This window comes from Penicillium macrosclerotiorum, assembly GCF_028827735.1.
Source record: "Penicillium macrosclerotiorum strain IBT 26536 chromosome Unknown utg000006l_segment0_segment0, whole genome shotgun sequence".
Lineage (NCBI taxonomy): Eukaryota > Fungi > Ascomycota > Eurotiomycetes > Eurotiales > Aspergillaceae > Penicillium > Penicillium macrosclerotiorum.
Window position 1 is genome coordinate 4,122,141 of NW_026643085.1, and position 25,624 is coordinate 4,147,764.

The following is a 25,624-nucleotide window of genomic DNA, read 5'->3' on the forward strand; positions in this document are numbered from 1 at the left end:
TTTTTATGTGATCTTATCAAACGTGGACCCTTCTCGATGCAGTGTCCCCGGCGATCAGGACCCATCAAGCTTCGTCGACCAGTCAAGCTTCGCTTGGCCCCTTGGCTGGAAATGAATTGTGGGACTCGCGCTATTTGTCTCGCTTCCCGCGGCCAAGTTGTCGAGAAAAAGAGCAAAAGAGGAAATTACCGCAATTCTGGAGCTCTAAAAAGCAACACTAGTTGGAATGAAACCTCGATCTCATCCATAGCATATAGTACTTCGTCCATACCAGTCCAAGTTGGTGCTTGGGGGCCACATTCAAGGATGCAAAAGGGCCATCTCCGAGACATTCAATACAATTTTAGGGGCCGTTCGGAATCGCCGAGCTCCTAGTTCTTTGATTGTCTTTCTTTTGGCTTGTCCTAACGAAACTGTTACGTGTTACAGTCTAGGGATTCAGGTCAATGGCCCGGGAGAAAGTGTGAATGCCTTGTTAGGAAACTTGCCCCAAGAACGCCTTACGTGTGCGTCGCCAAGGCAGGATGTACATTGCTCTAGACAGTGATTGCTCAGGGCGGTTCCTGGCGCGATCATCACACTCTGAGACGCAGGGGAGCATTCTATACTTCTTCTGGAAGATTATATCGTCTAGGCACCCTAAACACCGGGCATGTTATTGCTCACAATCGATGCGTTGGGTCTTCCCCCGTTGAGCAATAGCCTACATCTAGCTTAGACCCTTTATCGCTGGTCGCTTGATGGAGTCATATTCCAGCTCCAGCAGCCAAAGCAGATTGGATGGCCCAGCGCCACCTCGCGGGTGGCGCGAGGCGGACGGTCGGAAGATGCCCCCAACAACTCCACCAGATCCACTTGGGACCGACGAGACTTGAAATATGTCGGTATCCAAAGCAGGACGCCGAGAACGGCACTCGGTTGGGTGAAGAGAAGACGTAATATTATGATAATTAAATATCAATCATAAAAACTGGGTATATGACTAAGTGCGTAGGATTATTATATACATGTAGACCCTCTATTCATATTCGTCTCATAATTGAAAATGGGAGGCATTTTAGGAAAATAGCGGGAATCATCTTCCCCATCTAGGAAGAGGTACAACATGATCGCAACACAAAGGGACAGAAGCAAAACGCACCGAAATGATCGCTAGGCGAAGAATGGGAGGCGAGAACAAACGTGAAATCCAGATGTTTAAGGTATCAAGGTCGTAAATCATTACGGATCACGAATATAGGGCATAGACGGAAGACGGACCAAAGAAACGATCAACAGTTCATGTTCAGGCCGAGGGAAGATTGAGATGCTCAGAGAGAGGCGGGATGCACGCTTTCATTATTCGCAAGCAACGAGGCACCATTGCTTGGAGCCGGACTTCGGCCCGGTAGCCAAGCATCGTACAAGGGAATGACGAGGTTGGGGTTGATATATTTCTTCAGTCGCAGCTCAAGATTTTGTCCCCCTACCCGAATGGGAAGCACGTCACGGTCTATGCCCGATGGAGGTGAAAAAGTTGAAGACGGGGAGGGGGAGATGTCGCCCGAACTCGGCGGTTCGCGGTTGATGCTTTTGAGCGCAATGAACTTCATTAGCGGTTCGTACGTTCGGGAAAACCAGTACGAAAACCACACAGTGAACCCGAGTAGAGGCACAAGCAGGAGGGAACGCGTAATGGCGCCACGCAATGCCAACACGCCGATCATGGCCAGGTGGTAAACAACGAGACCAACAAACAACCGGTTGCAGATCATCGGCCAAGCACGGCCCGTGGAGTGTTGTTGGTGATCCATGGCATACAGCAGCTGGTACTTGTAGATGAACTGGCCGATCGAAAAGTACACCAGACCGAAGAGACAGATGAGCCACGAGCTCGGGAACACACTATAGACAATGCAAATGATCAAAGCCAGGATTGTCTGAGGAATCGAGAACCCATAGCTAAACTTAGGAGGTGTCGAGAGTTCTGCGTAATCTCGCGGCGTCCGGGCCTTGAGGAAATTGAGTGGGTACAAGGCAACGCTTCCGAATTCTAATAGACGGAAGGGGAAGAGGCCCAATCCTTGAAGCACAAGAAGGTTGATATAGAACAGGGAAAAGCCTTCAAGGGATGTAGCGAGTGCAAAGGCAATGGTTGTAACATCCTTGAAAGCATCACGCAGGTTTTGCCAGAAGCCATAGAACCCGGATGCGGTACCAAAAACAGTGAAGAGGAGGAACAGGTTGAAGAAAGAGAAGAAGAAATTCTTCGAAATGACGGAAAGCTCAATCTCGCCACGCGACATCATACCTTGGTTGTGGGAGAGCCCTAGTAGTTGATTAGCACCGTAATATCCATTTCAAGATGCGGTTGATTGCCAGATCGCAGAGACTCCAAAGACCTACATTCATATAGATAAGGCACAGCCACTGTCAAAAGCGAAAATGCCAATGTGGGCAGACCCGTCTGAACCAGCGACTTCAAGATCGGATGCATGGCAAGCAGTTCGGCGAGTTGAGGAACGAATTTATGAAGTGTTTCTAGCTGCAGCAACGACGCAATTGGCAGTAGCAGAACCGACCAGAAAATGGTGAGAAACCCGATGACGACTGTAATCAGCCACGACTGCGTCATTCGGCGGGTCCGAGAGAGGTAGGTATTCCTCCAGACCACATCTGCCGGTGCAGGTGCCAGGCGAGCGAACATCTGCATGGGGTGGGGATCAAGGGTCGCTTGGACGAGCATCTGGGAGGCAGCGATAGATTCCATTGTCACAAACGCGATTTCGGTCGGCGGATATTCCTTTCCACGGGCGCTATGGATCTGGTCGTCGGTTTTGCGTAGTTTTTCTTCGTAATAGTCGATGGCATCAATCATTCGAAATCGGAGTTTCATTGGGCCATACCAGATCCGAAGCTTTGGTCGCTCTCGATGATAGCCGGCAACATGCTCCCGCTCCTCACTCGATAGCAGGTGTGCATGCTCGCTGTCCTCTTCCAGATGTAGGCGATTAGAGGTGTAGGGTGGTTGATGGGTAAGGGGCAATGTGTTTCCATCGCTTCTCGGTCGTTTATAGCCAAGGTGCGCCGTCCATGATCGCTCCAATTCCCGTAGAATTTTCATTCGCTGATCCATGAGAAGATCCAGTTCTCGCCATTTTCGGCACAAGGTGACCGATTCCACCTTACCCACTTGCAGGCCCTCCACAAAATCCTTGATCTCTTCTTCTGACGTCAAATCAGGTGGAATTCCGGACAAGCGAATAGTGCGATCGGTGGTGCTGGTTTGGTTCCCGAGATAGGTTTGTCTGGTGCGAATGATCTTGTTCGTTTCTTGGAGCAGGAGGTAGATGGCCAGGCCGCTGAAGACGTAGGGAAACAGGACGTAAATCCAGATGTATCCCGGATCAGTGACAAGCTTATCCTTGTCCTTGTTCTCGGCCAGAAAGTCGGTAGCGCTCATCGACTTGTTGCTCGGAGGGTCCCAGCCAGGAACGCCATACTTGCCGGTGTACTTGTAGTGCAGTGGGAGAATGATGGTCACCGCGAAAAAGAACACGGACAGAAGGAAGCGTATGGCAAATTTGAAGAAAGATAGGAACTAGATGGGCCGTGTCAGAGGGAGATTGTGTGGAAACACCTCGAGGTAATCCAACAGAATCCAGGGAGATGAGGAGCCACTTACGACATATGCATCGAGGCCGGCTGAGTGCAAAACTTCCTCTTCGGTGATGCGGTAGAGAACGGGAATCCATCCAAAGAAACTATCGGGCAGCTCTGGCAATTTCGAGGCGGCGCAGCGTTGTCTTCTTCGGGCGGCATACAGCTCGGTCCATTTGGGACGTAATACCTGCGAATTGTGAGATGCGATTCGTACAACGCCCAGGGCACTCAGCTCCAACTAGCCAGGCTAGCCGAGCCTTATCTGAACCTACACAGAATGACAAGAAAGCACCGAGTCCCAGAGCCACACTAACCACGAACTGGGTGTACAGATCGCGCGACTGTTTGGTTTGGTCTTCCCAGCGCCAGTCTCCGCCATCATCGGAACCGCCGGCCAGGGTGGTCCACATTGCCGCCTTAGCAGATACGGTCAAAGACATCGTCGGCGAGTCTGTTGGACGCTATGCGCCGAGGACCTGAGGCTAGAGAGGGGAGGCAGATTCGATAGTCTAGCGAGAGGCCATCAAGCTATTGATCCATGAAGAGCGTGGCACAGGTTTGGATCGCAGCAGGGTAATCGACAGCACAGTAATCGAGAATAGGGGAAGGCCCAGCGGTCCCCAAAATATCCCAGCGCAAGCAGATTGTAGAAAATGTCGGGAATGTCAGCAACAGACTAAGGAAGAGAGACAAGGTGCCTGCGTGATGCGCATTCAAAAGGGGAGCTTTCCGTCCGTTTGTTTTCGATGACGACCTAATCGATGCTGACTCACCAATGCATGATCCTCCGTGCATGAAGCTTAGTCAGTTAAATAGTGCAATATAATGCAAATTTTTACCCACGTCAAATATCCAGAACGAAGGAAGTAATTAAATGGTTCATCTCTGACAACGGTGACGTGAGATGGATTCCCCATTGCTCCAAAGTATGTACTTATAGTTACTGTTCGATGCATCTGCCGACAGTACAGTTCTAACTCTATGTGTGGCCTCGGGCGTCAAGAAGGCCGGGTAAACATTTATCTGCCGGCCCACGAAGTATACTCTTTCCATGAACTCTTGGGACTCTGCATTGATTCTATGTATAGACTGGATGGGCGATGCAAACGCTCACGAGCCCTCGTGTGCCTCGTCTCCTTTTTCTCTCAAGTCGCAAATTTCTCCAAAGGTCCTCAGCACGTGTGGGCATCATTGGCTCGTAGGGCCAATGATCCTCGGTGATCCGAGGGTATTGGATGCGCACTTAGGCACTTTGATGGGCCCTCAATACTCCGCAGTACTCCGTTAGTCGTATGTCGTTGGATGGAGCTTTTTGTAGTCGCATGTAGTTTGTAGACAAGATGATTGTGCCCAGTTCAGAGAGGAGTATATACAATCTCCCCCACCCCTTCTCCTTCTCTTCCCACATTCCTCATTTCGACAATCTCGGTGTTGGGCATTTTTACTCTGGGCTCCGTTGTCGGCCTCGAATTTCCGAAACCGAGTGACTCAGCATCATCCTCACCTCTGATTGGCTGGCGCTGCCCCGGGCCGCCCAACCAGCGCAAGTGACGTGACGCCGCCGATAAGATTGAAAGATTGATTGTAAGCCTAGGGAAAAAAAACCGCTTTCGATTGTGTTCAGCTCCACCCTTCGCAACTGAACAGGGTCTCTGAAGCTCTCGTGAAACCAGGGCATATCCAGTCGGTCGGGAGATGCAGTCCGCCGTCTTGTTGCTTGCCTGGATGGCTGGTGCCTCTGCATCGGCCATCCCTGATCTGCAGCCGCAGCAGCGGCCGTTGTGGCCTGGTCGACCCGTGAGCGCGTTGTCCATCTCTGAGCACGTACAGCAACCGTTGCAAGAGCATAAGGTACCGGCCCAAGGACCTCATGGCCGTTTTCTCCACATTACCGGTAAGCCTCTGACCATAGCATCAGCATGGATGCCTCCCCTATCCCACTCTCCCCAGGCTAACGCGTCTGTGATGAGGTAGACTTCCACCCTGACCCATACTACAAGATCGGCTCGTTGGTCGATGAAGATGAGGGGACGTGCCATCATGGCCAGGGCACCGCGGGACGCTTTGGCACGCCAGGCTCGGATTGCGACAGCCCCTTATCGTTGGTCAATGAGACATTCCGCTGGATCGAGGAGAACCTGAAGGATCAGATCGATTTTGTCATTTGGACCGGCGATTCGGTCCGCCATGACAACGACGAGCGCATTCCCCGAACGGCTGAAGAGATCGTCCAGCTCAACCAATTTATGGCCCAGAAATGGATCGATCTGTTTGGTGTGCACGACCAGTCGAACGATCCTAGTAGCGTGCCTCGATTGTCGGTCCCCATCGTTCCGACTTTTGGGAACAATGACATTCTGCCTCACAACATCTTCCGAGAAGGCCCCAATACCTGGACGAAGAAGTTTGCGGAAATATGGAGCCACTTCATCCCCGAGGACCAGCGTCATAGCTTTGTCGAGGGCGGCTGGTTCACGACTGAGGTGATTCCGGGGAAGTTGGCCGTCATTAGTTTGAATACCATGTACTTTTTTGATTCCAACAGCGCGGTGGATGGCTGTGCCGACAAGTCCGAGCCTGGCTACGAGCACATGGAGTGGCTGCGGGTCCAGCTACAACTTCTGAGGAGTCGCGGCATGAAGGCCATCTTGATGGGTCATGTGGCCCCCGCGCGCTCGAAGGAGAAGACAAACTGGGATGAAACCTGCTGGCAGAAGTATACGCTGTGGCTGGACCGCTACCGAGATGTCGTCGTCACAGGCCTCTATGGACACATGAACATCGACCATTTTATCCTGCAAGACAGCCACAAGGTCGATATTGATGCACTCTCAGACCAGTCCGCGGATGAAACCATCGGCATTGCATCGAAGGAGGACTATCTAGTCTCCCTACGGGAGCAGTGGTCTTCGCTCCCATCACCCCCATCGGGTCTGTTTGAAAAACTGAAGGCCGGGTCTGTGCTTCTCTCCGATGACGTTGAAGCGACCAAGAAGAAAAAGAGCAAGAAAGAAAAGAAGCGCGAGAAAAAAGAACGCAAGTACCTGAAGAAGATCGGCGGACCATGGGCTGAACGATACAGTCTCTCATTGGTGTCACCTAGCTTGGTGCCAAACTATTTTCCGACCCTTCGAGTGGTGGAGTACAATGTTACCGGCTTGGATAGTTTGTCTCTCGAGGATCTGGCCCTTTCGACCAAGACGAATGATTCGTCTCCTCGGGACAGTGATTCAAGGCGAGAACCGATGTCTGCCGACCCGTCTGTGCCGGAAATCCAGAAGGGTAAAAAGGAGAAGAAACCCGACTTTAAAATCCCCGATCCACCATCCTCTACGGCCCCTCCTGGCCCTGCATACTCCAATCAGCCCTTTAGCCTCCTCAGCTATACACAATACTTTGCCAACCTTACTCGGATCAACGAAGATGCTGCATCGAGTGGCGATGCGGAAACGCAGATCAACTTTGAAATCGAATACATCACAAGCGAAGATGATATCTACCAGCTGGAAGATCTCACGGTGCGCAGCTTCTTGGAGCTGGCGATCCGGATTGGCGAGGACAAGGATGAGGCCTTGGGCAAACGGTTTCCCACTTTTGACCCCTCAGTGGCCAAGAAGAAGAACAAGAAGAAAAGGAACCCAGTATGGCACACGTTTCTTTCACGGGCATTTACTGGATTTGTGGAAGATGATCTTGATGATCTCAACGCGGTTCCTATCCAGTGAATTTCTCTAGTTTCATAGAGCCAGCTTCGTGTTGTTTGTGATGGAGTTTCATGTTTCATGATTGGAATGGGTTGCATCACTATGGGCTTGAGGTCCATTTGCATTTTGCATTAACGAGGTGTTCTTTTTTTGGATAAATCCTACAATAGTATTACATCGACTTAACTTACGATCTCCTCCCTTTCCTTGCTCTCTCCCTTTCTCCTTTTTACCTTCTTGATGTTAATTCCTCCTACTGAAATGGTGTAGGTTTACGATATATGAGGGACCTCATCCGAGTCAACATAGCAAGGGGCCTCTTCAAGAGCTACTAAATCGGCCGCAAAACGGATCACCCTTGCATGGCTGCATGACGCTGCATTCAGGCCGGCGGTCTGATTCGCCTGCTGGTCAGGGGCCGATTAGAGTTGGCCTGTCTTTTGCTTTTCCCTGAATGTGAAAAGATCATGCTTGGTTCACGATGAGTATTATGTATTATGTATTCTCATTATGTGTCGGATTCGCCTCTCTTATCGGGTCTGTGTTCTGTGTTGAGCTTCGGAGTTGCCCCAGTTGACACTCCCTCGACGCTTAACCCTAACTCTACTCCGACTCCATCGACTCCATCGGCTATTGAACGCCGCCAGCATCCCGAACAACACCTCTTCCCCTTTTCTCCCTTGTCTTCCACCTTCAACTCCGACCATTTCTTGAGTAAACAAACATCTTCAGGCCTTCCCCCACAAGTGGAGCCATCTTGTTGCGTCGCGATAAGAAAAAATGTTCCAGCCTCGGCCATCTACGCCAAGCCACTCAATAATTCGTCCTCTAGTCCCCAATGACGCCCAACGATCCTCGATGATCGACGTAGATCGCCCGTCTCAGACACATTCCACATTCTGTCATCGCGCGTCGCCCGCGTTCCACTGGAACTCCGCCCCTGGGGTGAATCGACGCGGGGCTGGCGTCCTCCCTGGTGGTCCTGTTCACAATCTCCCTCATACGCCATGATGCACCTTCGATCATCCCATACCCTTGAATCATCTGGGATCGGTCGGATGTCGAATAGCCATGTCGAGCCGCATCAGATTTGCAGAGCCAATCGCGAGACAAAAGGAGAACGGACGCTCCCGCAGAGACCAGGCTGAACAGGGCGAAAAGGGGTCGGCCCAACGAACGCTGTCGCCCGGCAGTGAAATCGTGTATCCAACAGGATGGCGACTTATCCTCACTACCACAGGGTAAGTGCTCAGCTAAGTACTTTAAGGCAAATGTCTCGATCTGGGGGACGAAAGCTTACTCTGGACTTTTGCGCACAGGCTCTTGATTGGATTCTTCCTCTCCAACCTCGATGTGACGATTGTTAGCTCGTCCCTCACGAGCATCACGGATAGCCTGGCTGGATTCGAAAAGAGAAGCTGGATTATCACTGGATATTTAGCCACCTATACGGGTATGTTCCTTCCTTCATAATGAAGGCTCTGGTGATAAGCGTGAATCATGTGGGCAAGCTGCGGTCTGGTTGATTCGATGGGTCTGGAGTCCTGTTAGAACTGACGCAATCTCTTCAGGTTCCATGGCGATCTGGACCAAAGCGAGCGATATAATCGGCAGAAAGCAAACCACCATCGCGGCTCTCTTCATTCTACTCGCATTTTCTATTGGATGCGGTTGTGCTCAGACTGTCAATCAACTGTAAGCCTGACAGTAGCCCAAAGCTCTTGAAACCCGACCCGGGTGCTGATTTTGATCCCTCAAGAATAATACTTCGAGCACTTCAAGGAATCGGGGGTGCGGGTGCATACGCGTTAGCAATTCTATGCATCTATGAGATTGCCCCCAAAACGAAGCTTCCCACCTACAGCGGTCTCATGTCATTTTGCCTCGCTCTGGCGTCGTTAATTGGCCCAATCGTTGGCGGCGCTCTTGCACAGGACTCGGCCTGGAGATGGGTCTTTTTCATCAAGTGGGTGAAATCCTGCTCTTTTGGCTGCTTCGTTGATTGATTTTTTACCTTTTAGCGGCCCGCTCTGTGTGATCGCAATCCTTGTTATTATGGTTGGGATGCCCAAGAACTTTGGTCTTGATCAGCACACTCCCTCGTTTCGGACACGGGCATCTTATCGCTCATTTACCAATCTCGATCTCGTGGGATCGCTTCTCATGATCGTGGGCTCTTTTTTGATAGTTGCCGTGTTGAACGAGACAAATCTGGCATTTTCTTGGTTCTCTGGAGGCGCAATTGCTCTTCTTGTATTAACTGGTGTCTGTTGGGTCGCTTTCTTCTCTTGGGAATGGTATATCTCGGGGATCCCTGGGAAGGACCCTATTTTTCCTAAACGATGGTTTTTTGACCGTCCATGGCTGAGTATTTTAATGTAAGTACATTCGTTCTTTGCGTTCAGGAGTGGATGTTTTTTGACAAGTGAGCTATAGTTCCTCCTTTGTCACGGGTGCCCCGTTCAACGTTATCCTGGTGTATGTTCCACAGCAAGCGCAAATATTGTTGGGAAAGTCTCCTCTCGATTCGGGTATTTACTTGATCGGATATGCTGCTGTTGCTGCTGTCGCCGCCGCTATCGTGAATATGGCCAGCTCAAAAGGGCGAATACCGTTTATTTATTCTTTGCTTGTCGGTTGTGCAGTTCACACTATCGGCGTTGGTCTTCTTTCAACCATTGCGACTTCTAAAGGATTCCATGCCACTGATATTATTTACGGTGTTATCGCTGGTGCCGGTATAGGGATTATTATGGGCGTATTGGTGCTCTCGACGCCATATATCGTTGAGGATAGAGATCTTGGTATGTATCGCTATGGGAGAAAAAATCAAGGTTGAGATGAGGTTCGTGGTGCAATAGCTAATTGTGAAATCCTCTCAGCAATCGCCACCGGCACAGTTGTTCAGCTCAGGTTTCTTGGCGGTGCTATCGGTCTTGCGATCGCATCTAATATTTTGAATGGCCGTCTGTCCAACCATTTGCAAGGTGTTCTATCGCCCCACGATCTTCACCTGTTTCTTGAAAATGTTAAATGGATAGATCACCTGGCTATCTTTCTCCGGGAGGAGGTGAAGGACGTGTTCGCTCAGAGTTACACGACTCAGCTGAGGGTCATGATTGGATTTGCGGCAGTTCAACTACCTGCTATCTTACTTCTTATCAAACCAGGCCGCCAGCTTGCGGCTACTAGATTGCAGCCACCTTCTTGTGAAACTTGACATCGGAGCAATTGTTTGGGGTTAATTTGCATATCATCTTGTGAGGGTAACGCTGTGAGGATATTTGGGTTCCACAAAAGTCGCATCGACTCCTCAACTTCAATTAATTTAGCGCTTTATATCATTTTCTGTCTCCATTGTCCATTCAGCTGTCTAGTTCAATCCACATGCTTCAATATGTCTACATTTTCACCTCAAATCCACCTGCCGATACTCGACGTCTGCGTGGATTCTGGATGCTGACACAAACCTGCGTTACTTGAATGGGCAAAGTGACTATGTTAGAATACATACTGCTCAAATCTGTTATTAGAATGCATTCATATTATCTCATAGAAAAAATAATGAGAAAGCCAACAGTTTCAAGTCAATTGTTGTGATACAACCCACTCCCCCAGTAGCCCGGAATCGGAACAACTCTGGCGCCGGGCCATCGGCCGAGGCACCTCCAAAAGCTGACACACGACGCTCTCTGGTCTGCATCTTCCTGGTATTGGATTTTCTGAGGCTTCCCTCTCCAGTTTTAGGTCATGAGCAATGCGCTCTGGCTCATGGGGCGGATCCCCTGCCCGGGACTCCGAAGTGCGAGCACGTTCGCTACGGGGACCTTCCACCATACCTGCCGTGAGCTCCGCATGACGCCATGGAGTCTGTTGAACAACAATACCAGACGTCCTTTCAGTCTTCTCAAGACTGCGTTGCATCCCCACCCTCGACCTTCACCTTTTTCATTTCTTCTTCAGAATTTCAGTCCTGCTCCAGGCTTCCACAGGTATAAGAGAACGGCCGCTTCGGCACCATCCGCTCGAAAGCCCTCGGAGAATCCACTCGGCGAGAAGAGTCGTTCCGATACAGAAATCAAGAAAATTTTCGGGTCAAACAAGATCCAGGGCAGGCTAGGCAATCGCGCTCTCAAAGTATTGCAGGATCGTCGTATGGAGGGAACCCTGGATTTGGATCTACCCGCCGACATCACCCACGCTGTGCCTCAATACCAGCTCGATGCAGCCCTTCAATGGCTCCGCGCCAACTACCCAATCGACGAAGACGCTGCAATCCTCGCCCGTATCGAACGAGAGGAACACGAGGCGGAGGAGAAACTGGTTCGGCGCGCCGAGGAGCTTGGTCTATATAAGCCGCAGAGTGGTTCCTACGACGCTGAACTTGGCGAAGAGAATTCGGTCTACGGAAAGAGTGTACTCAAAGAGGCTCGCGAAAAAAATGAGAAACGATTATTGGCAGAGAAGGAACACAAGCGTCAGCAATGGCTAGAGGGTGAACACGAGGAGCGCGAACGGCTCCAGCGCCAAGTAGAGGGCAACACGGCATTGCAGCAGTATCAGGAAGCAGCCCTGACCGAGGGTATGTGTGGCATTAATGCAGCAATATGCGTATACACTGCTAATCTTCTCAGCACGACCGAGGGCGGATCCAAATGAGCGGCCATATCTTGCTTGGGTTCAGAAACACCATCTTGCAGGAACCCATAATCAGCCCGAGGCTATGGACATGACCACTGTATGAAATGCCTTTTGAGCGAGTCTTCTCGCCCTTCCCTGATGCTCTTACATTTTGCCTTCTTTCTAATACCCAGGTGCATCTACAGACTCAGCGCCTCCTGGCTCCTCTTCTTTTCACCATCGCCACCATTGGCCTCTGCTATTTCTTTGCCCAAAATTATGAAGCGCCCGCGAGAGAGGATCGCATGTGGCCTGACGTGCCTCCGGCTGCTGCGACGGTCGGCGCAATCATTGGAGCTAATCTAGCAGTTACTTTCTTATGGAAGTATATTCCACCCTCATGGAAACTTCTTAATCGCTTCTTCGTCCTTGTGCCGTTCTATCCCAACACCCTTAGTGTTCTTGGCAGCACTTTCAGTCACCAGACGTGGAGGCATCTGGCAACTAATATGATGGTCCTGGGCCTTATGGGTACACGAGGTACTTGATTCACTATCGTCTCAGCTACGTCTAGGTCGACCTAAATCTTGCTAACCCCCTTTATAGTGCACGATGAACTCGGCCGAGGAAACTTCTTAGCTATCTACTTGGCCTCTGGTGCTGTTGGCTCCATGGTCTCCTTGTCACGCAGTGTTATTCTTGGGTATCTCACTATGACTTCTCTGGGCGCAAGTGCTGCGACCAGTGGTATTGTTGCCGCGTGGTGCATGTATCATTTTGAGTGAGTTTCCTCATGCGTGTATACCAAACCCCGTATCTCCCCCCTTCAGAACTAACTCTTGCCCTTGCAGTGATAAAATCACCATGTGGATCCTACCCAAGGAGCTACGAGAGACCATCTGGACCCAAGGGTGGATTTTCCTCGCTTGCCTGATTGCCACTGAAGTTGTCAGCATGGTGACCCCGGCTCGTTTCCTGCAGGTCTTCCCTCTCTCCAGACTCACCAAGATGGACCATGCCGCCCATCTGGGTGGCTACCTCGCTGGCGCCGGATGTGGATATACCCTTGCGCAGAAAAAGAAGGCGCACGAGCGAGAGCGTAGAGCCCGTGATTTGAAGTGGCTCGGAAATGTCAATCGATAGAGGATCTGACTTACATGTCTCAGAAGGAAAGTTTACCAGAAACCCTGTGTTAGACCTTGCCGTACAGGGTCTTTCTGTTCTATGAATAATTGTACTATATCCATACCATATCTAAATACCATCTGAGGAGACTGGAATTTACCGCTGTCTCTAATTGAGTTGTAATTTCCTCTATTCCTTTCAACCTTGCATAAGCGCATAAGCGAGGTTCGATAACATTGAGGACGCAATGTTTAAAAAGCAGAAGTGAGAGAGAGAAAAAAATCATATCAATCATTATATATAAGAAAGCAACTGCCAGGTACAATCTATGTGCACTGACCGGGATGCATCTAGACACGGTCACTCCACACAGTGGAGGATCATATGAATACCACAGAGATCGGCACACAACATGATGAGTCGGCCAAGGCTTCGTACACATACAAAAACATCCTTCCTCAGCTGGCAGCGTTGGCCGCCTTCACCATCTTAGCAAAATTCGGCGTGCCCAGCCCCGACACAGGGTCCCAGCCCTGAGTAGCATTCCAACTGGCATATGGTACAACTGGGCCACCATTGGAAGGTCCGCTGAAGCGTCCGTTGCCAGTGCAGCCAGTGCTGCCACCGGTCGTGATGTCGTTCAGAGCTGATCGGCCGGCGCCATATAACCACGGGTTAAGGAACCCCATTGGTGGCTGCTGGGCTTTGATGCGAGCATCGTTTAGCAGCGCAACCACACCTGCGAAGGCCGGAGAGGAGCAGGAGGTGCCATCCACCTTCGTAATATAACCCCTCTCGTAAATTGCGTAGTTCTCACCTTGGGCGGCGACATCGGGGAATGCACGACCCTTGGGGTTGAATAAACCGGACCACCGAGGGCCCAACTTGGTAAGGTAGTCGCTTACCGCGGCATCCTGCCACTGGGGACGCTCCCATAGATCCGAGAAGCCACCAGAGGAGAAATAGACGGCGGTTTCAGGGGACGTGTGGGTGGTGGCACCCACGGAGGTCACCCACGGACAAGCAGCGGGAAACTGTGGCGGAAAATGGGTGGTATTCTTGCCATCGTTGGTCTGGCAGGCTGCACCAACGCCCGAATCTCCGGAGGAGAAGATGACGGAGACTCCACGACTACCCAGTTGCGCAAAAAGGTTACACACGCTGCGGGCATACTGCGCTGGGACACTCTGAAGAAACCGCCAAGTCAGTCTGGCGCGCAGAAATGATGGAGAGAAGGAGATCGAGAAAATCTTTGGGGGATCTGTTGGATCTTACCTGCTCATCTTCGCCATAGGAAGTGGAAATCACTTGAGGAAGGTCCTCGTCATCCATCTTCACGATATTCTGCAGGAAATCCAGATAGGGCTCGTTGTTATTGTTATTCGGGTCAGGCTGGTCCAGGTCTGGAACAAGCGGTGCGCGTCCACCGGTGCTAAACTCGGTGACCGGCACAGGCGCGCTGACACCCACGATGTACTGCAAATCCAGATTGGCCTCGCTGCTGTCTGAGGCGGAGTTCTGGTCGTTCAACCCCCCGTGATACTCGATTACTGTGAAGTTCAAGCCCTGGGCGTGGGGGGCAATGTTCTGCTCGAACAACGCGAGGTCGGAATAGCGGGCGTACTGCTCCAGGTAGCTGGCAAACGCGACCTTGTTGCCGTTGGTTGGATCCGCCTCATAGTCCCCAATCGAATAGAGGCTCTTCAGACACTGTGGCGTGATAGCGACGTTGCAGTCCGCACTGGGAGCCAACGCGGCCTGTCGGAACGCCGCATCGGCCACTTTGGCCTTGCTGTGCAGCGTGGCACGGTTGGCATGCAGCTGACCGAAGCGAGTGGTGGGCGTGACAAGATTGACATGTCCCTGGAGCGAGTCGGGGATCGAATATTCGAGCGTCCGCAGGCGTTCGACATGCTTGGCGGAGTTGATATAGTACTGGAAGTTGGCCTGGAGCAGGTGGTTTGCCGTCTCGACTGTGGTGTGGAAGGTCACCCAGTCGGCATCGCGCTGGATATCGTTGATGCCGGCTTCCGCGAGCCATTGGTAAACGGAATCGACTGAGTCTGCACGGGGTAGCAGCATTCGTTTCATCTCATCGTGAGTCTTGAAGTGCTGGCCGTAATTGGGATGCTCGGGTGTCGACATCTCCAGCACGGCCTGCTCAAAGCCGGCCACATCGCCCTGCGCGAGGGCAATCTGCAGCTTGATGGGCTGGTTGGCTCGCGGAGTGCGTGAATAATGCCATCCTAGGAACATCGGATCAACGGAGGCTCACACCAAATGTAAAAAAAGAAACGTGAAAGAGTATAGAAAGAGTATCACGACTTACCTTGCGGAACTGCCGCCAGCCTTTCAAACACTTCGGCCACCGCAGTAGAGGCAAGCAGCGACACCACCGCCAGCGACAGAGTCCCTCGACTGAAGAGCGAGCCCAGCATGATGATTCAAATTCAAAATACAGAGCCGCCGGGAAACAAAAAGCAGTGGATGGTCCTTCCCCTTAGCTAATTGCGGGCCCCAGAGTCTCCAACGTATCCCGATGTATACGAACTATACGAGGGAGATCGAAGTATAAAGAACAATCAAGATCAATTCGACCTCCCAATGATACAAAACGGGTTATCTGGTGTCTGGTCGAGGAATTGAAATCCTGTTCCGATCGAAGGGGGAATGATTGGGAATTATCTACGATCGGTTTTATTTGTTTATGGGTCTGCGGGGGGGGGGGCTGGTGGGTTTCTGTCTGAATGGTTGCATTGACGGGAATGAAGGTGGACCCGGAATGTGGTGCAATCAGCCAGTACCCAGGAGAAATCAGAATCAAGAGACGTGATTCAAGAGTTCTCAGGAACCAAGACAGTTCAGGGTCTCAGGACTCCAGGGTCTTCCAGCGGGATCCGTCGGCTCTCGATTCAGGGCCCAGCCCCTGTCCAATGGCGCTGATGATGCGCCCGGGGCTGCGGCGGGCTTCCAGCAGTTCCGCCTTTTGTGACACTCCGGATGCCAGGCCAAGGCAAGCAGATGCATGGTTTGAAGTACCATCGCCTTATATGATAGGATCAGGGTTATTTTTTGGTGGATTTTTCAATCATGCAATCATACTACATGATCCCACTGTATGATTTTCCTCGTTATATTATCATATCACTATATCATAGGCTTCGTATAGGGTTTGAATCTGAGTTACTAGTATTCAAGGCGAGTTTGAGATCATAGTACAGAGTACAGCTGATTGTTCTTTGAATCACACGGAACACATTGTCTTTGTGTCTGTGATTGTGACCCTGCAGGGGCAGCCTCCCGGGGTTTCTTCGAAGGACCAATGTTATTGACTTGACTGATCGGCAGGGGAGACATGCCCCACCCGCTTGACACAGCAACGACCAGGAGGCAAAACCTAAGGGGGAAAGGGGCGGAACAGAGAGGGGTTTATCCCTCTCCCCGAAGCATAACAGGTTGATATGGCAGATGGGCGAATACAACCGAACTAGAGTGTATTGATCTAGAGCAAAAAGGCGCTGTTCGTATACTGCCGATGTTCTTCCAGCGAAATAAGAGGCACGCGAACAATAATCAAAAATGGGCGTCATCCATAATGCTGCAATGGCGGCGGTTCCTGCCAAGATCGAACGCACTGGTGCGCGAAGATCGCCTCCGAGGGGTCCTTTCGAGAGCCCAATCAGTTGCGTCCTGCGTCACTGTGGCGGGTAGTCTAGGGGACTCGCGCTCAGCATACCGTGCATGATGCGCCAAGAAATCCTATCGTCTGCCTGGCCCCGCCGATACACATGATGAAAGTGAGGAAAGTGAGCGGAGTCCGAGAGAGGGACGGTGGTCCAGCGTCGATGAAAGTGTTCCGTACTCCATCCATCCTATGCACAACCTGAAGATCTGTGCCAATTGAGTCAACTCCCTGTTTACGATGAAATAAAAGACACAGGTCTACCTGAGATTTCTCTATGCATAATGTCCAGTTGACACCCGCAATGGAGCAATTCTGTTTCCCCCTGAAGGATATCTCTATCTCCGTACGTGTTTATACGCAGTCATTGAGTCCAGGCTTAGTTACATCAAACCCCTGCCCAACTTTATAGAGCCCTTCGCGAACTCAAACTTCGGAAAATGCCAAGATACTGTACTGTATTCACTGTCTACTTAAAGAATCGGATTAAGCAGTAATTGCGTGGTCATCATAATATTGCATTCGGGCCGATGGGAAACCATCTTACACAAAGTATCTTAATTCAAAGATGGTTAGCACATTAAATTGAAGGAAAGCACCATCATTTTCAATTCAGACTCACGACAACCATACATCCCATGTCAGGGACTGACAACAGCCCTAAAATGGGCTATTTTCTTTTTGGATAACATCTGTCTTTGTGCCCATTAGAGCACTTGCGCGTAAAAGATGAATAAAATCCCGAACCAACTATCACTATAGCCTTGCATGTCGTACCCGCAACTAGTGTATCTGTGAATTCCGATGCCAGCACATATTGGCGTGGTATTCATTTGTAGTACCGAGCTTCTGGTGGGCAATTATGACCCCTGAGGGGAATATACCTCAACAGTATCAATTGGCATATTCGTAGCAAAATGCTGTGGTAGCTTCTAGACTGTCGGATGGGTGGGATGTCATGACGGTGCTTGTTCTAACCAGACGTGCCCTGTAGTAAGAACTCATAACTCACCTACTAGACTGTACCTCAGCTTTGAGAGACTATGAGTCACGTATGAATTATTATACGTCACAACTTTTTTGTACTGTAGATAGACATCTAAGGCTCCCCTCGGACATAACCCGATGGCTGAACTATCGTTCCTTCATGGTGATGAGTGACCTCTCATTTGAAAAAGAACACGATTTATATATAATGAGAGGACCATCCACGCCTCGCAAAAGTACAGAACGATTTAGAAAGCTCTCAGCCTTTACATTCGTTTGATATAGCTATTTCTGCTATCGACTCGAACATATTAAATGGAACAGAACTGAACATTGAGAACTGAAAATCTTTAGAGTAGTTGTCTCATTATGTGAACGAATAAATCAAAATAGATTCCACCTGTTCTTCTTTCTAGCGTTCAGTTTAAGAACATATAAATATTAGCCCTTTTGGGGAATACTATCCGCCTCACCGCCCAGAAACATCTCCTTGGAATTTCAAGAAAGGTCTTCAAAGCAAGCAGTATATCGACGGCTTTCATTGTGGTACGGCTCTTGTAACATTGAGTGGGAAATGTGATGCTCTGCTTATCTGTTTATTTGCCTTGTCTCAAAGCCTGGAACTTAAAGCCTACGCCATTGAAGAAATATTGCTTCTGTTTCACTAATTTCTATTTGTACCGCCTTGAAAGAGACGATGCTCTAGAAAAGGACTTGCAAGAGAGGCTGGATAATTCAGAGCACGCGCCAGAACTTGCTAGAGCCTCGCCAGCTTTTATTTCCTTTGTGGGCGGTATACTGATTTACTCATATAGCCAATCTCATCTAGACACAGTTCCAGAATCATACTTACGCTGGAGAGCAACTTTCATTGCTGAAATTCTCATCATGAATGGCATCTCCTTTGCATCTCGCCAGACAGAGACAGTCTTCTTAGAGAGGAAGCTTCCAACTTTTATATTGGTCTTAGGACGGCTGGAGATAGTCCTCCGGAGTAGACAAGAATATCATACGTTCTGAATGATTTAAATAAAAGTCCACTTAACCTTTTTTGTATCTTTTCTCTCATCTTGAGAGTCCTAGTTCATTCTTCTTTCTCTATTAGATTTGAAGTGATCATTATTTAGAATTAGACAACAAGAATTGATAACAGCTAGTGGGCAGCACGATCAACCTCGTCATGAAGCCTTCTGAAAACATTTTCATTGATATGAGTGGATATCTCTATGACTGTTTCCTCAAAATATAGTAAAAATATCGGTCATGGGCATGGAGATTGGCATAAAGCAGCAAATTCATATCCGATATTTATCACAAAAATTAACCCAGCTATTCTCACAACTACCAAATAAAAAAAATACTCTTCCAGTCTTCTGTCAATTCAGCCGTATCATTCAAAAGAGATCTTCACCACTTTGCCCGGCTCCATGAAGGTTCCCAACACCGGAGCTACTTGGCCACCACTTGTGCCCACGTAGAGAGTTTTTCCATCTTCGGTCAATCGGCACGAAGTTGGCCCAGGCATCTGAGTTGAAAGCTGACCACCCGCAACCAAGGATATCTGGCCATATGGACTAATGCGAACAACTGAATTTTGCGGGTCAGTTGCGATGTATGCAGTGCCGTCTGAGGCGACGTCGAGGTTATCCGGAAGAAAGCCGCTAGCAATGACTTCGTAGTCACCAGCAGGTGTAGCATCTTCCCTCACTTTGACCCGACAAAATTCCATACGCGTAGTGCTTGAGTAGTAGATATAGCCATCAAGCAGCTTCAAGCCGTTGATTCCAAGAGGAAGCGCCTGTCCCTCGGCAGGCATCATGGTCGTGTCGTTCAACGCGACCGAGTAGTCGCCGGTCTCGGTGTTTACTTTCCATACAACCCCTTTGGGACTATCGGCGACCAGTACTAACCGCGATTCCTTCGTGAACGTTGTCATTCCATTAAGTGCCTGGGCATCTGGGAGCGCTGCGATATGTGATACGGTGGCATGATCCAGCATTCGGCTGCTCTCATTATCTTCGACGTCTTGAAACGACAGCTTCTGAACAGAGAATGATCCTGCCGTTGGCTGGTACGTCTCTGTCGAAAAGTTGCCTACCACGACAGCGAAGACGTCGTCATCGATCTCACTGATGCCAAAGCAGCTTGTGGCATTGGCAAACGAATGAACCAGAGTTGCATTTCCGTTGGTCGTATCCACGGACCAGACTTCTGGAACATCCAGACGGGTCAAGAGAAGGTTCCCGTTGGAGCGGAGGACGATGTTGTCCACCCAAGAGCCATTATTGGGGAATTGGAAGAGGGTTTCGACTTGTACGTTAGGCTCGTCGTTGCGATAGGGGCTCGCCGACTGAGTAAAAAACAAAGGCCATGACGCAAACACCTGTGGCAGTACTGCCAAAGTGCCAATTGAACTAGCCAAAAAACGCATGTTGCAATTGAGTGAAGGTTGGTTGTTCGAGGTACAGGTGGCCGGCAGGGATACGGGAGAATTCTCCTCGGCTATAAACTATAGGTCGGTTGCCAAGTCAAACGGCCGAGGATTTGGATTGTAAACACCCTCATTCCTGACAGCAATTTCGACGAAACAGCAGCAAGCACAACATTCTTGGGCAATGCTGTTTTTATCTTGGCTGCTGCCATCCCTACATTCCCTCAATTAGAGCACCCCCTCCCGAGGTGTATGAAGTGCGGCATAGTGTCGAGAGATCTCCATTGAATAGTGCCTCAAAAAGATCTAGACAGGAAACTTTAGGCTTCGGAGAGTACAACGTTTGTTGAAGGAAATTAGCTGGAGCATGGGGGCACTCAGACATACCCAAACGGGTGGATAGGCCGAGCAAAGGGTGACTTGGGATGCTCTGGCTTCAATTATGTCTTCTCAAATCAAAGACGCTCCTTATACTCGTCTCCGGAATTAGAAAACCGAATTCTGGTATTCTAAAAGCTAGCAAATCGGCCTATTTTGGTCTCTTGGTCTCTTCGCTGGATGGAACTACGCAAAGTGACAGATCTCGTGCATTTCCGCTCGCAATAGAACCAATACTTCCAATCTTCCACTCCCTTCTTCACCCATTGTGAACGAGACATACAGATTGAGGTGGTTTCTTTTTATTCTTCAAAAAACCGATCCATTACTCGCCACTTCCATCTAAACACACTATCACCCAATTTACCAACCAATTATCAAACCCTCTTCCATCATTAAGCTATCAACCAAGTTCAGCCTGAGTTATCAGGCAACATTATATGATCTCCCTTTCTGCACACTTGGTCTCTCTGGATAACCGTTCTGGTGTTTCTGGTGTCTTAGAAATCCCCGCATTCAGTATTTCCTGCTATTCTTATTCTGCTTATTGTTCGGCTTCTGCGACACCCCCAAGTGAATTTTACTTCCTTCGCTGGCCCGGAGATTGCTGTGATGTCTCGACCAAATAATGATGATCTAGGTATTGCCCAGGTAAGCCTCAGCCTGCGGCCAGAATGTATCATTTCCTGTCTTTGAAACCGATGGCCCACAATACCCTCCTCCCAAGCAGCTTCAAGCTAAGAAGGGCTGTATTAACAATATCCAACAGGCGTTGGCAGATCTCGCAAAGTATCTATAAATTCCATTTCTCATTCACAGCGTTCCACTATCTGACATGTACAATAGAGGCGAGCGAACGGCAACTGCCCTGGAGGACCACTTGAATGCCTTGGAGGGCAAGATGGACGAGCTTTTAGCATTCTATGAGGGACAGGCTGCCGCTCGCCAGGAGCCCGACCAGCAATCCCAGGACCCGCCTCCTGTCAAATCAACCGAAATCAAGCCCGAGGAGCAGAGTCGTTGAACACCGTCTCCATGTGGAATTGACCATCGGGGCCCTTCTCCACAACCCCCACCTCAGTGATGATACCGTCAATCAGCGCCGCCGGGGTGATATCGAATGCTGGGTTCCAGACATTAATGCCCGGGGCCGCGATGCAGACTGTCTCAAGCTCTACGCTACCAGCCGTGCCGGACGTGCCCGCGCGCGGCCCTTGATGCTGGTCATCTCCGCTGCGGGGCGCTGCTCGATGACGATGTCGCTACCGGTCTTTGTGGCGAGGTCGATGGTGGTCAGCGGTGCGGCAACCAGGAACTTGACCCCGTGGTGCTTGGCAAGGACGGCTAGACTGTATGTCCCGATCTTGTTGGCGGTGTCTCCATTGGCGGCCACCCGATCTGCGCCCACCACAATGGCGTTGACGCCCGCGCTCGTGTCGGCCAACAAGGCAGCGGCCATTGAGTCGGTGATCAAGGTAGCTGGAATTTTATCATGAACCAATTCAAAGGCCGTCAAGCGGGAGCCTTGGTTGTAGGGTCTTGTTTCTGTACAGTAGGCATGGCGTAGGATGTTCTTCGAGGCGAGCGATCGGATCACACCGAGCGCAGTACCATAACCGGACGTCGCTAAAGATCTATCTTGCGCAAGTTAGCGAGACTTGAAAGGGAAAGCACCCGGAACCCAGTATCTTCAACAATCAGGGCTGTCCTCGGTCTGTCTTACCCGGTATTGCAGTGTGTCAGGACGGCGACAGGCGCTCCAGCCTTGGTCGCATGTTCCTTAATCCACTCCGCGCCATTGTGTCCAATCCGCTGGTTGTCATCAAGATCTTTGCCCAGCATCTCCTCCGCAGCCTGAATGAAAGCCTGAATGGTACTCTGACCGGTGGCTCCCGATTGTGCGGCTTGCGACACCACCAGCTTTCCCAGCTTGCGCGCGGCATCCGCCAGGTTGACCGCAGTCGGGCGGCTGGTGACCAGATAGTCCAATTTCTGAGCAATCAACTGCTGCGCCTCCTCTGCGTCTTCGGGAATCTGACCAGCCGCATTGCGCGCATGCAACTCCGAGGCCAGGGCAAGCATGGCGACAATCGCGATGGCGGGCGCCCCCCGAACCTTCATCTCCTTGATCGCGTTCCACCCATCCTCGGCCGTCTGGATGGGGATGTATTTCTCGATAAACGGTAGCTGTAGCTGGTCCAGGATCTCCAGGTGACCCTGGCTGTATTTGATGGCCTGTAACATGGTTGCTGGTGCGCAAGACTTGTATTCTCGATCTTTTTCGAATGCCCCGCGCGGACGAAGTGGCGAATGGCGCCTTCCCCCGCGGTGGCCTCAGGTGTCGAGCATCGTTTTTGCATTTTTATCTATTTTTGTTCGAACGGGTCTCGTCGTCCATATTTTGTCTCCCTAGCTTTTCTTGCACGGCTTTGATCTCTACGAGGGAGAGACATCCGACTCGGATAGTGGAAGATCAATAGACCTGAAATGCTCGAGGCTACTCAAGAATTTGACACGAGAACACGATGAAGGGAAATTAGATGCCATCCTACATCAAAACCGAAGAACATAGTCTGCAATATTCATCCTATCCACCTGCAGTCCACCAGCATGATGATGCAGTCTAAGATCCGCGATCTCACTTTCACACTTCGTTGTCAACCAATCTCCATCACCGTCCGGGTGGGCCTCGGGTTCAGAGCCTCGGAGGGGCTTTGGTTATTCTCCGCCAGGGATAGTGCAAACCCGGGGGTATTCGACACATATTGAGGTATTGAACTGAATCTCAGGTCCGGGCATGAGGCTCTGGAGAGAGTCCATCTATGCAGAAGCATCTCTCGAAGCCGAGCCGCCGAGTCGAAGCCCAGCATAGCGATTCGCCGAAAAGCATCCTGGCACCAATAGAACTTCTCGAGACGTTGCAGGTCAGTGTACGTCTTTGTGATGTGGCTGGTGGCCCAAACCATCATTTGGGCGCCACACGATCGCATTTTCCCCTGCAGGCAATACGGCAGGGCCCGACACATCTGGTCGGCGTAGAACTCGGCGAGCCTGTAATCTTCTTCGAGGTCCACGTTGACCGGGCCGTGGCCATGATCACCAGGCCGGACAAGGGACTGCGCTTGCGAAATTAATGGGTGAAGGGTGGACAATGCCGTCCAGAAGACGATATGGAGTCTCGCATGCTCGAGGGACACGAAGCGGTACGCAGGGCCAAACAGAGCGTCAGTAGAGTGCAGAGAGGAGTGCAAGGGTTCGGCCGGACTGAATAGGAGAGGAGGTCCGCCGATGACATCCTTGCTCCGCTCATACCACTCCAGGACCCGGTCTCGGTGGGCCAAGCAGCGGTGCAGCACGGCTTGGCGCGTCTCATAATTCGAGCGGCCCGCATCCTGGAGAGCGATAAAAAGTGACGAGAAATCGGCATACAGCCGGATCAGCTCATCAAGGGGCCCATCATCCCCAGGTTGCATCACGCATTCATACTCCTCCGCGGTCATATTCATTGCGGCCATCGAAAACATCTGCATGGTAGCCATTAGCCAAGTTTACTCTCCTATAGTGATTGCCGCTGGAACATACTATCCGGAGTTTCTGGAACTTATTGTACACGATTCGCATCAGTGGATTGGTCGATGCATTGTATCGGTATTTCCGGATTAGAGCTTCGGTGCCCGCCACATGAGCGAGCCAGGCTTGCAACCCATCGGGACAGTAGTATGCCTGGAAGCCCGATTGTTAGTGGGATGAGGCTTCATCGAAAGCTTCTGGACACGTTGTCCGATGCTCTGGCGGGATGACCGTTACCTCAAGCTCTTGAAACATGATCCCGCAGTACACGATGTCATCGTGATAGATTTCTCGATGGATCATGTTTGACATGCTCCGGATGGCGCTGTTGTAGAGGTCAATTCCCTGATGAAACAGCCCATCATCTTGATTTACCTTCCCCAGATAGACGCAAGAGACGGCTGCCACGGTCTTTTCCAGCATCGGGGTTTTTGCGGCAGCTGAGCGAGGCCGGAGATGAGAAAGTGCCAGGAATCCACCACCTCCACTGGGAAGTAGGTGGTGAGGTAGGCGGCAAACAGCTGGTCGCGTTTCTCCGGGGCTGACGGCACCGTCTGGGGTAAAACCACGGGACGGGCACGGCTGAGATATTGAAGCTGCGAGGCACGGCCATGCTGGTTCTCCTGGGGTTGCTGACGTCCCTGGTTGACCTGGTTATCCAAGTTGGCCGACTTCTCTGGCTGGATCGAGGTCTGATGCAGGAAAATGCGATTGTTTTCATATCCCGGGCACGGGATCCCCCGCTTCATGCATCGTGCACACTCTGGCTCTTGCTTGTCGCACTGTTCTTCCTTAGCCTCGGGAATCTCCAAGTTCGACACTGCCGACAGAAAGGAGGGATTGGGAGGAGGAGATGCAGACCTTGACTTTGCGCTTTCGACATGACAGGCAGCCTTTGGAATGCCAAGGATTTCCACCCATTTTCACGGCGCCCAGTCCCGCCCCTTCGGCTGTCACTGCATGGCATGTGGCGTGGGAGGCCAAGAAGATGGAGATGGGGAGCGGGGACGGATCGAGCAGGGTCGGCCCCCACAAGTCCCCGAAGAGCCCAGGGCCCCCGAATGATAGTGATAGGGGGAGTTGATGACGTGGTGCCGGGTCGGACTCGGGGGATTCAGAGGCGAAGTCCTCCGTCGTCGAGGGATCAGGGGATCGGCCGCTGAAGAAGTTCTGGGTTGCCCTTTAGCCCTTGTGCCCTCCATTTCCATGTGCCACGTTCGTGGGCCGCACTCGAATTGAAGAGCCCAGTCTCGGGCGGGTCACCCTGGATCCTGGGCTCGATTCAGCTCTCCGACCCGATCATGCTTCACAGTGGATAGGAAATTTCCCGTCGGGACGAGGAGTGTCGAAGTGAGAGAACCGACGTGCATTCGGCGGAAATGGACTACCGGGGCTCTGGTTGTCTGTAGGTCGTCTATAGATAAGTCTATAGATAGTCTATAGATAGTCTATCGAGCTATCGAGCTATCGAGCTATCGAGCTATA

General features: G+C 50.9%; 9 protein-coding genes across 9 annotated transcripts; 4 read left to right on the forward strand and 5 right to left on the reverse strand.

Annotated features, from left to right (window-relative positions):
• Positions 1–1,310: 1,310 nt before the first annotated feature.
• On the reverse strand, positions 1,311–4,082 carry N7462_006774 (putative DUF221 domain protein; the record flags this gene model as incomplete). The annotated part of the gene is made up of 4 exons (XM_057078492.1): positions 1,311–2,308; positions 2,386–3,580; positions 3,665–3,880; positions 3,957–4,082. The coding sequence occupies 4 exons, from the start codon at positions 4,080–4,082 to the stop codon at positions 1,311–1,313; spliced, it is 2,535 nt and encodes an 844-aa protein (XP_056934072.1).
• Positions 4,083–5,337: 1,255 nt separating this feature from the next.
• N7462_006775 (endopolyphosphatase) lies at positions 5,338–7,367 on the forward strand (the record flags this gene model as incomplete). The annotated part of the gene is made up of 2 exons (XM_057078493.1): positions 5,338–5,536; positions 5,617–7,367. The coding sequence occupies 2 exons, from the start codon at positions 5,338–5,340 to the stop codon at positions 7,365–7,367; spliced, it is 1,950 nt and encodes a 649-aa protein (XP_056934073.1).
• A 1,050-nt stretch (positions 7,368–8,417) lies between these two features.
• On the forward strand, positions 8,418–10,566 carry N7462_006776 (uncharacterized protein; the record flags this gene model as incomplete). The annotated part of the gene is made up of 7 exons (XM_057078494.1): positions 8,418–8,587; positions 8,666–8,799; positions 8,918–9,041; positions 9,106–9,312; positions 9,368–9,724; positions 9,783–10,150; positions 10,229–10,566. The coding sequence occupies 7 exons, from the start codon at positions 8,418–8,420 to the stop codon at positions 10,564–10,566; spliced, it is 1,698 nt and encodes a 565-aa protein (XP_056934074.1).
• A 530-nt stretch (positions 10,567–11,096) lies between these two features.
• N7462_006777 (rhomboid protease PCP1) lies at positions 11,097–13,109 on the forward strand (the record flags this gene model as incomplete). Its single annotated transcript, XM_057078495.1, has 5 exons — positions 11,097–11,928; positions 11,981–12,084; positions 12,161–12,506; positions 12,573–12,747; positions 12,818–13,109. 5 exons carry the CDS (start codon positions 11,097–11,099, stop codon positions 13,107–13,109), a joined length of 1,749 nt encoding a protein of 582 aa, XP_056934075.1.
• A 440-nt stretch (positions 13,110–13,549) lies between these two features.
• N7462_006778 (S53 family peptidase) lies at positions 13,550–15,529 on the reverse strand (the record flags this gene model as incomplete). Its single annotated transcript, XM_057078496.1, has 3 exons — positions 13,550–14,278; positions 14,367–15,337; positions 15,421–15,529. The coding sequence occupies 3 exons, from the start codon at positions 15,527–15,529 to the stop codon at positions 13,550–13,552; spliced, it is 1,809 nt and encodes a 602-aa protein (XP_056934076.1).
• A 3,621-nt stretch (positions 15,530–19,150) lies between these two features.
• On the reverse strand, positions 19,151–20,191 carry N7462_006779 (uncharacterized protein; the record flags this gene model as incomplete). Its single annotated transcript, XM_057078497.1, has 1 exon — positions 19,151–20,191. One exon carries the CDS (start codon positions 20,189–20,191, stop codon positions 19,151–19,153), a length of 1,041 nt encoding a protein of 346 aa, XP_056934077.1.
• Positions 20,192–21,009: 818 nt separating this feature from the next.
• On the forward strand, positions 21,010–21,593 carry N7462_006780 (uncharacterized protein; the record flags this gene model as incomplete). The annotated part of the gene is made up of 4 exons (XM_057078498.1): positions 21,010–21,088; positions 21,144–21,220; positions 21,339–21,358; positions 21,416–21,593. The coding sequence occupies 4 exons, from the start codon at positions 21,010–21,012 to the stop codon at positions 21,591–21,593; spliced, it is 354 nt and encodes a 117-aa protein (XP_056934078.1).
• On the reverse strand, positions 21,568–22,813 carry N7462_006781 (S-methyl-5-thioribose-1-phosphate isomerase; the record flags this gene model as incomplete). Its single annotated transcript, XM_057078499.1, is given in 3 exon segments — positions 21,568–21,741; positions 21,753–22,203; positions 22,293–22,813. The coding sequence occupies 3 exon segments, from the start codon at positions 22,811–22,813 to the stop codon at positions 21,568–21,570; spliced, it is 1,146 nt and encodes a 381-aa protein (XP_056934079.1).
• Positions 22,814–23,226: 413 nt separating this feature from the next.
• Positions 23,227–25,509, reverse strand: N7462_006782 (Zn(II)2Cys6 transcription factor domain-containing protein; the record flags this gene model as incomplete). Its single annotated transcript, XM_057078500.1, has 6 exons — positions 23,227–24,093; positions 24,152–24,292; positions 24,377–24,464; positions 24,515–24,921; positions 25,001–25,298; positions 25,403–25,509. The coding sequence occupies 6 exons, from the start codon at positions 25,507–25,509 to the stop codon at positions 23,227–23,229; spliced, it is 1,908 nt and encodes a 635-aa protein (XP_056934080.1).
• Positions 25,510–25,624: the final 115 nt, after the last annotated feature.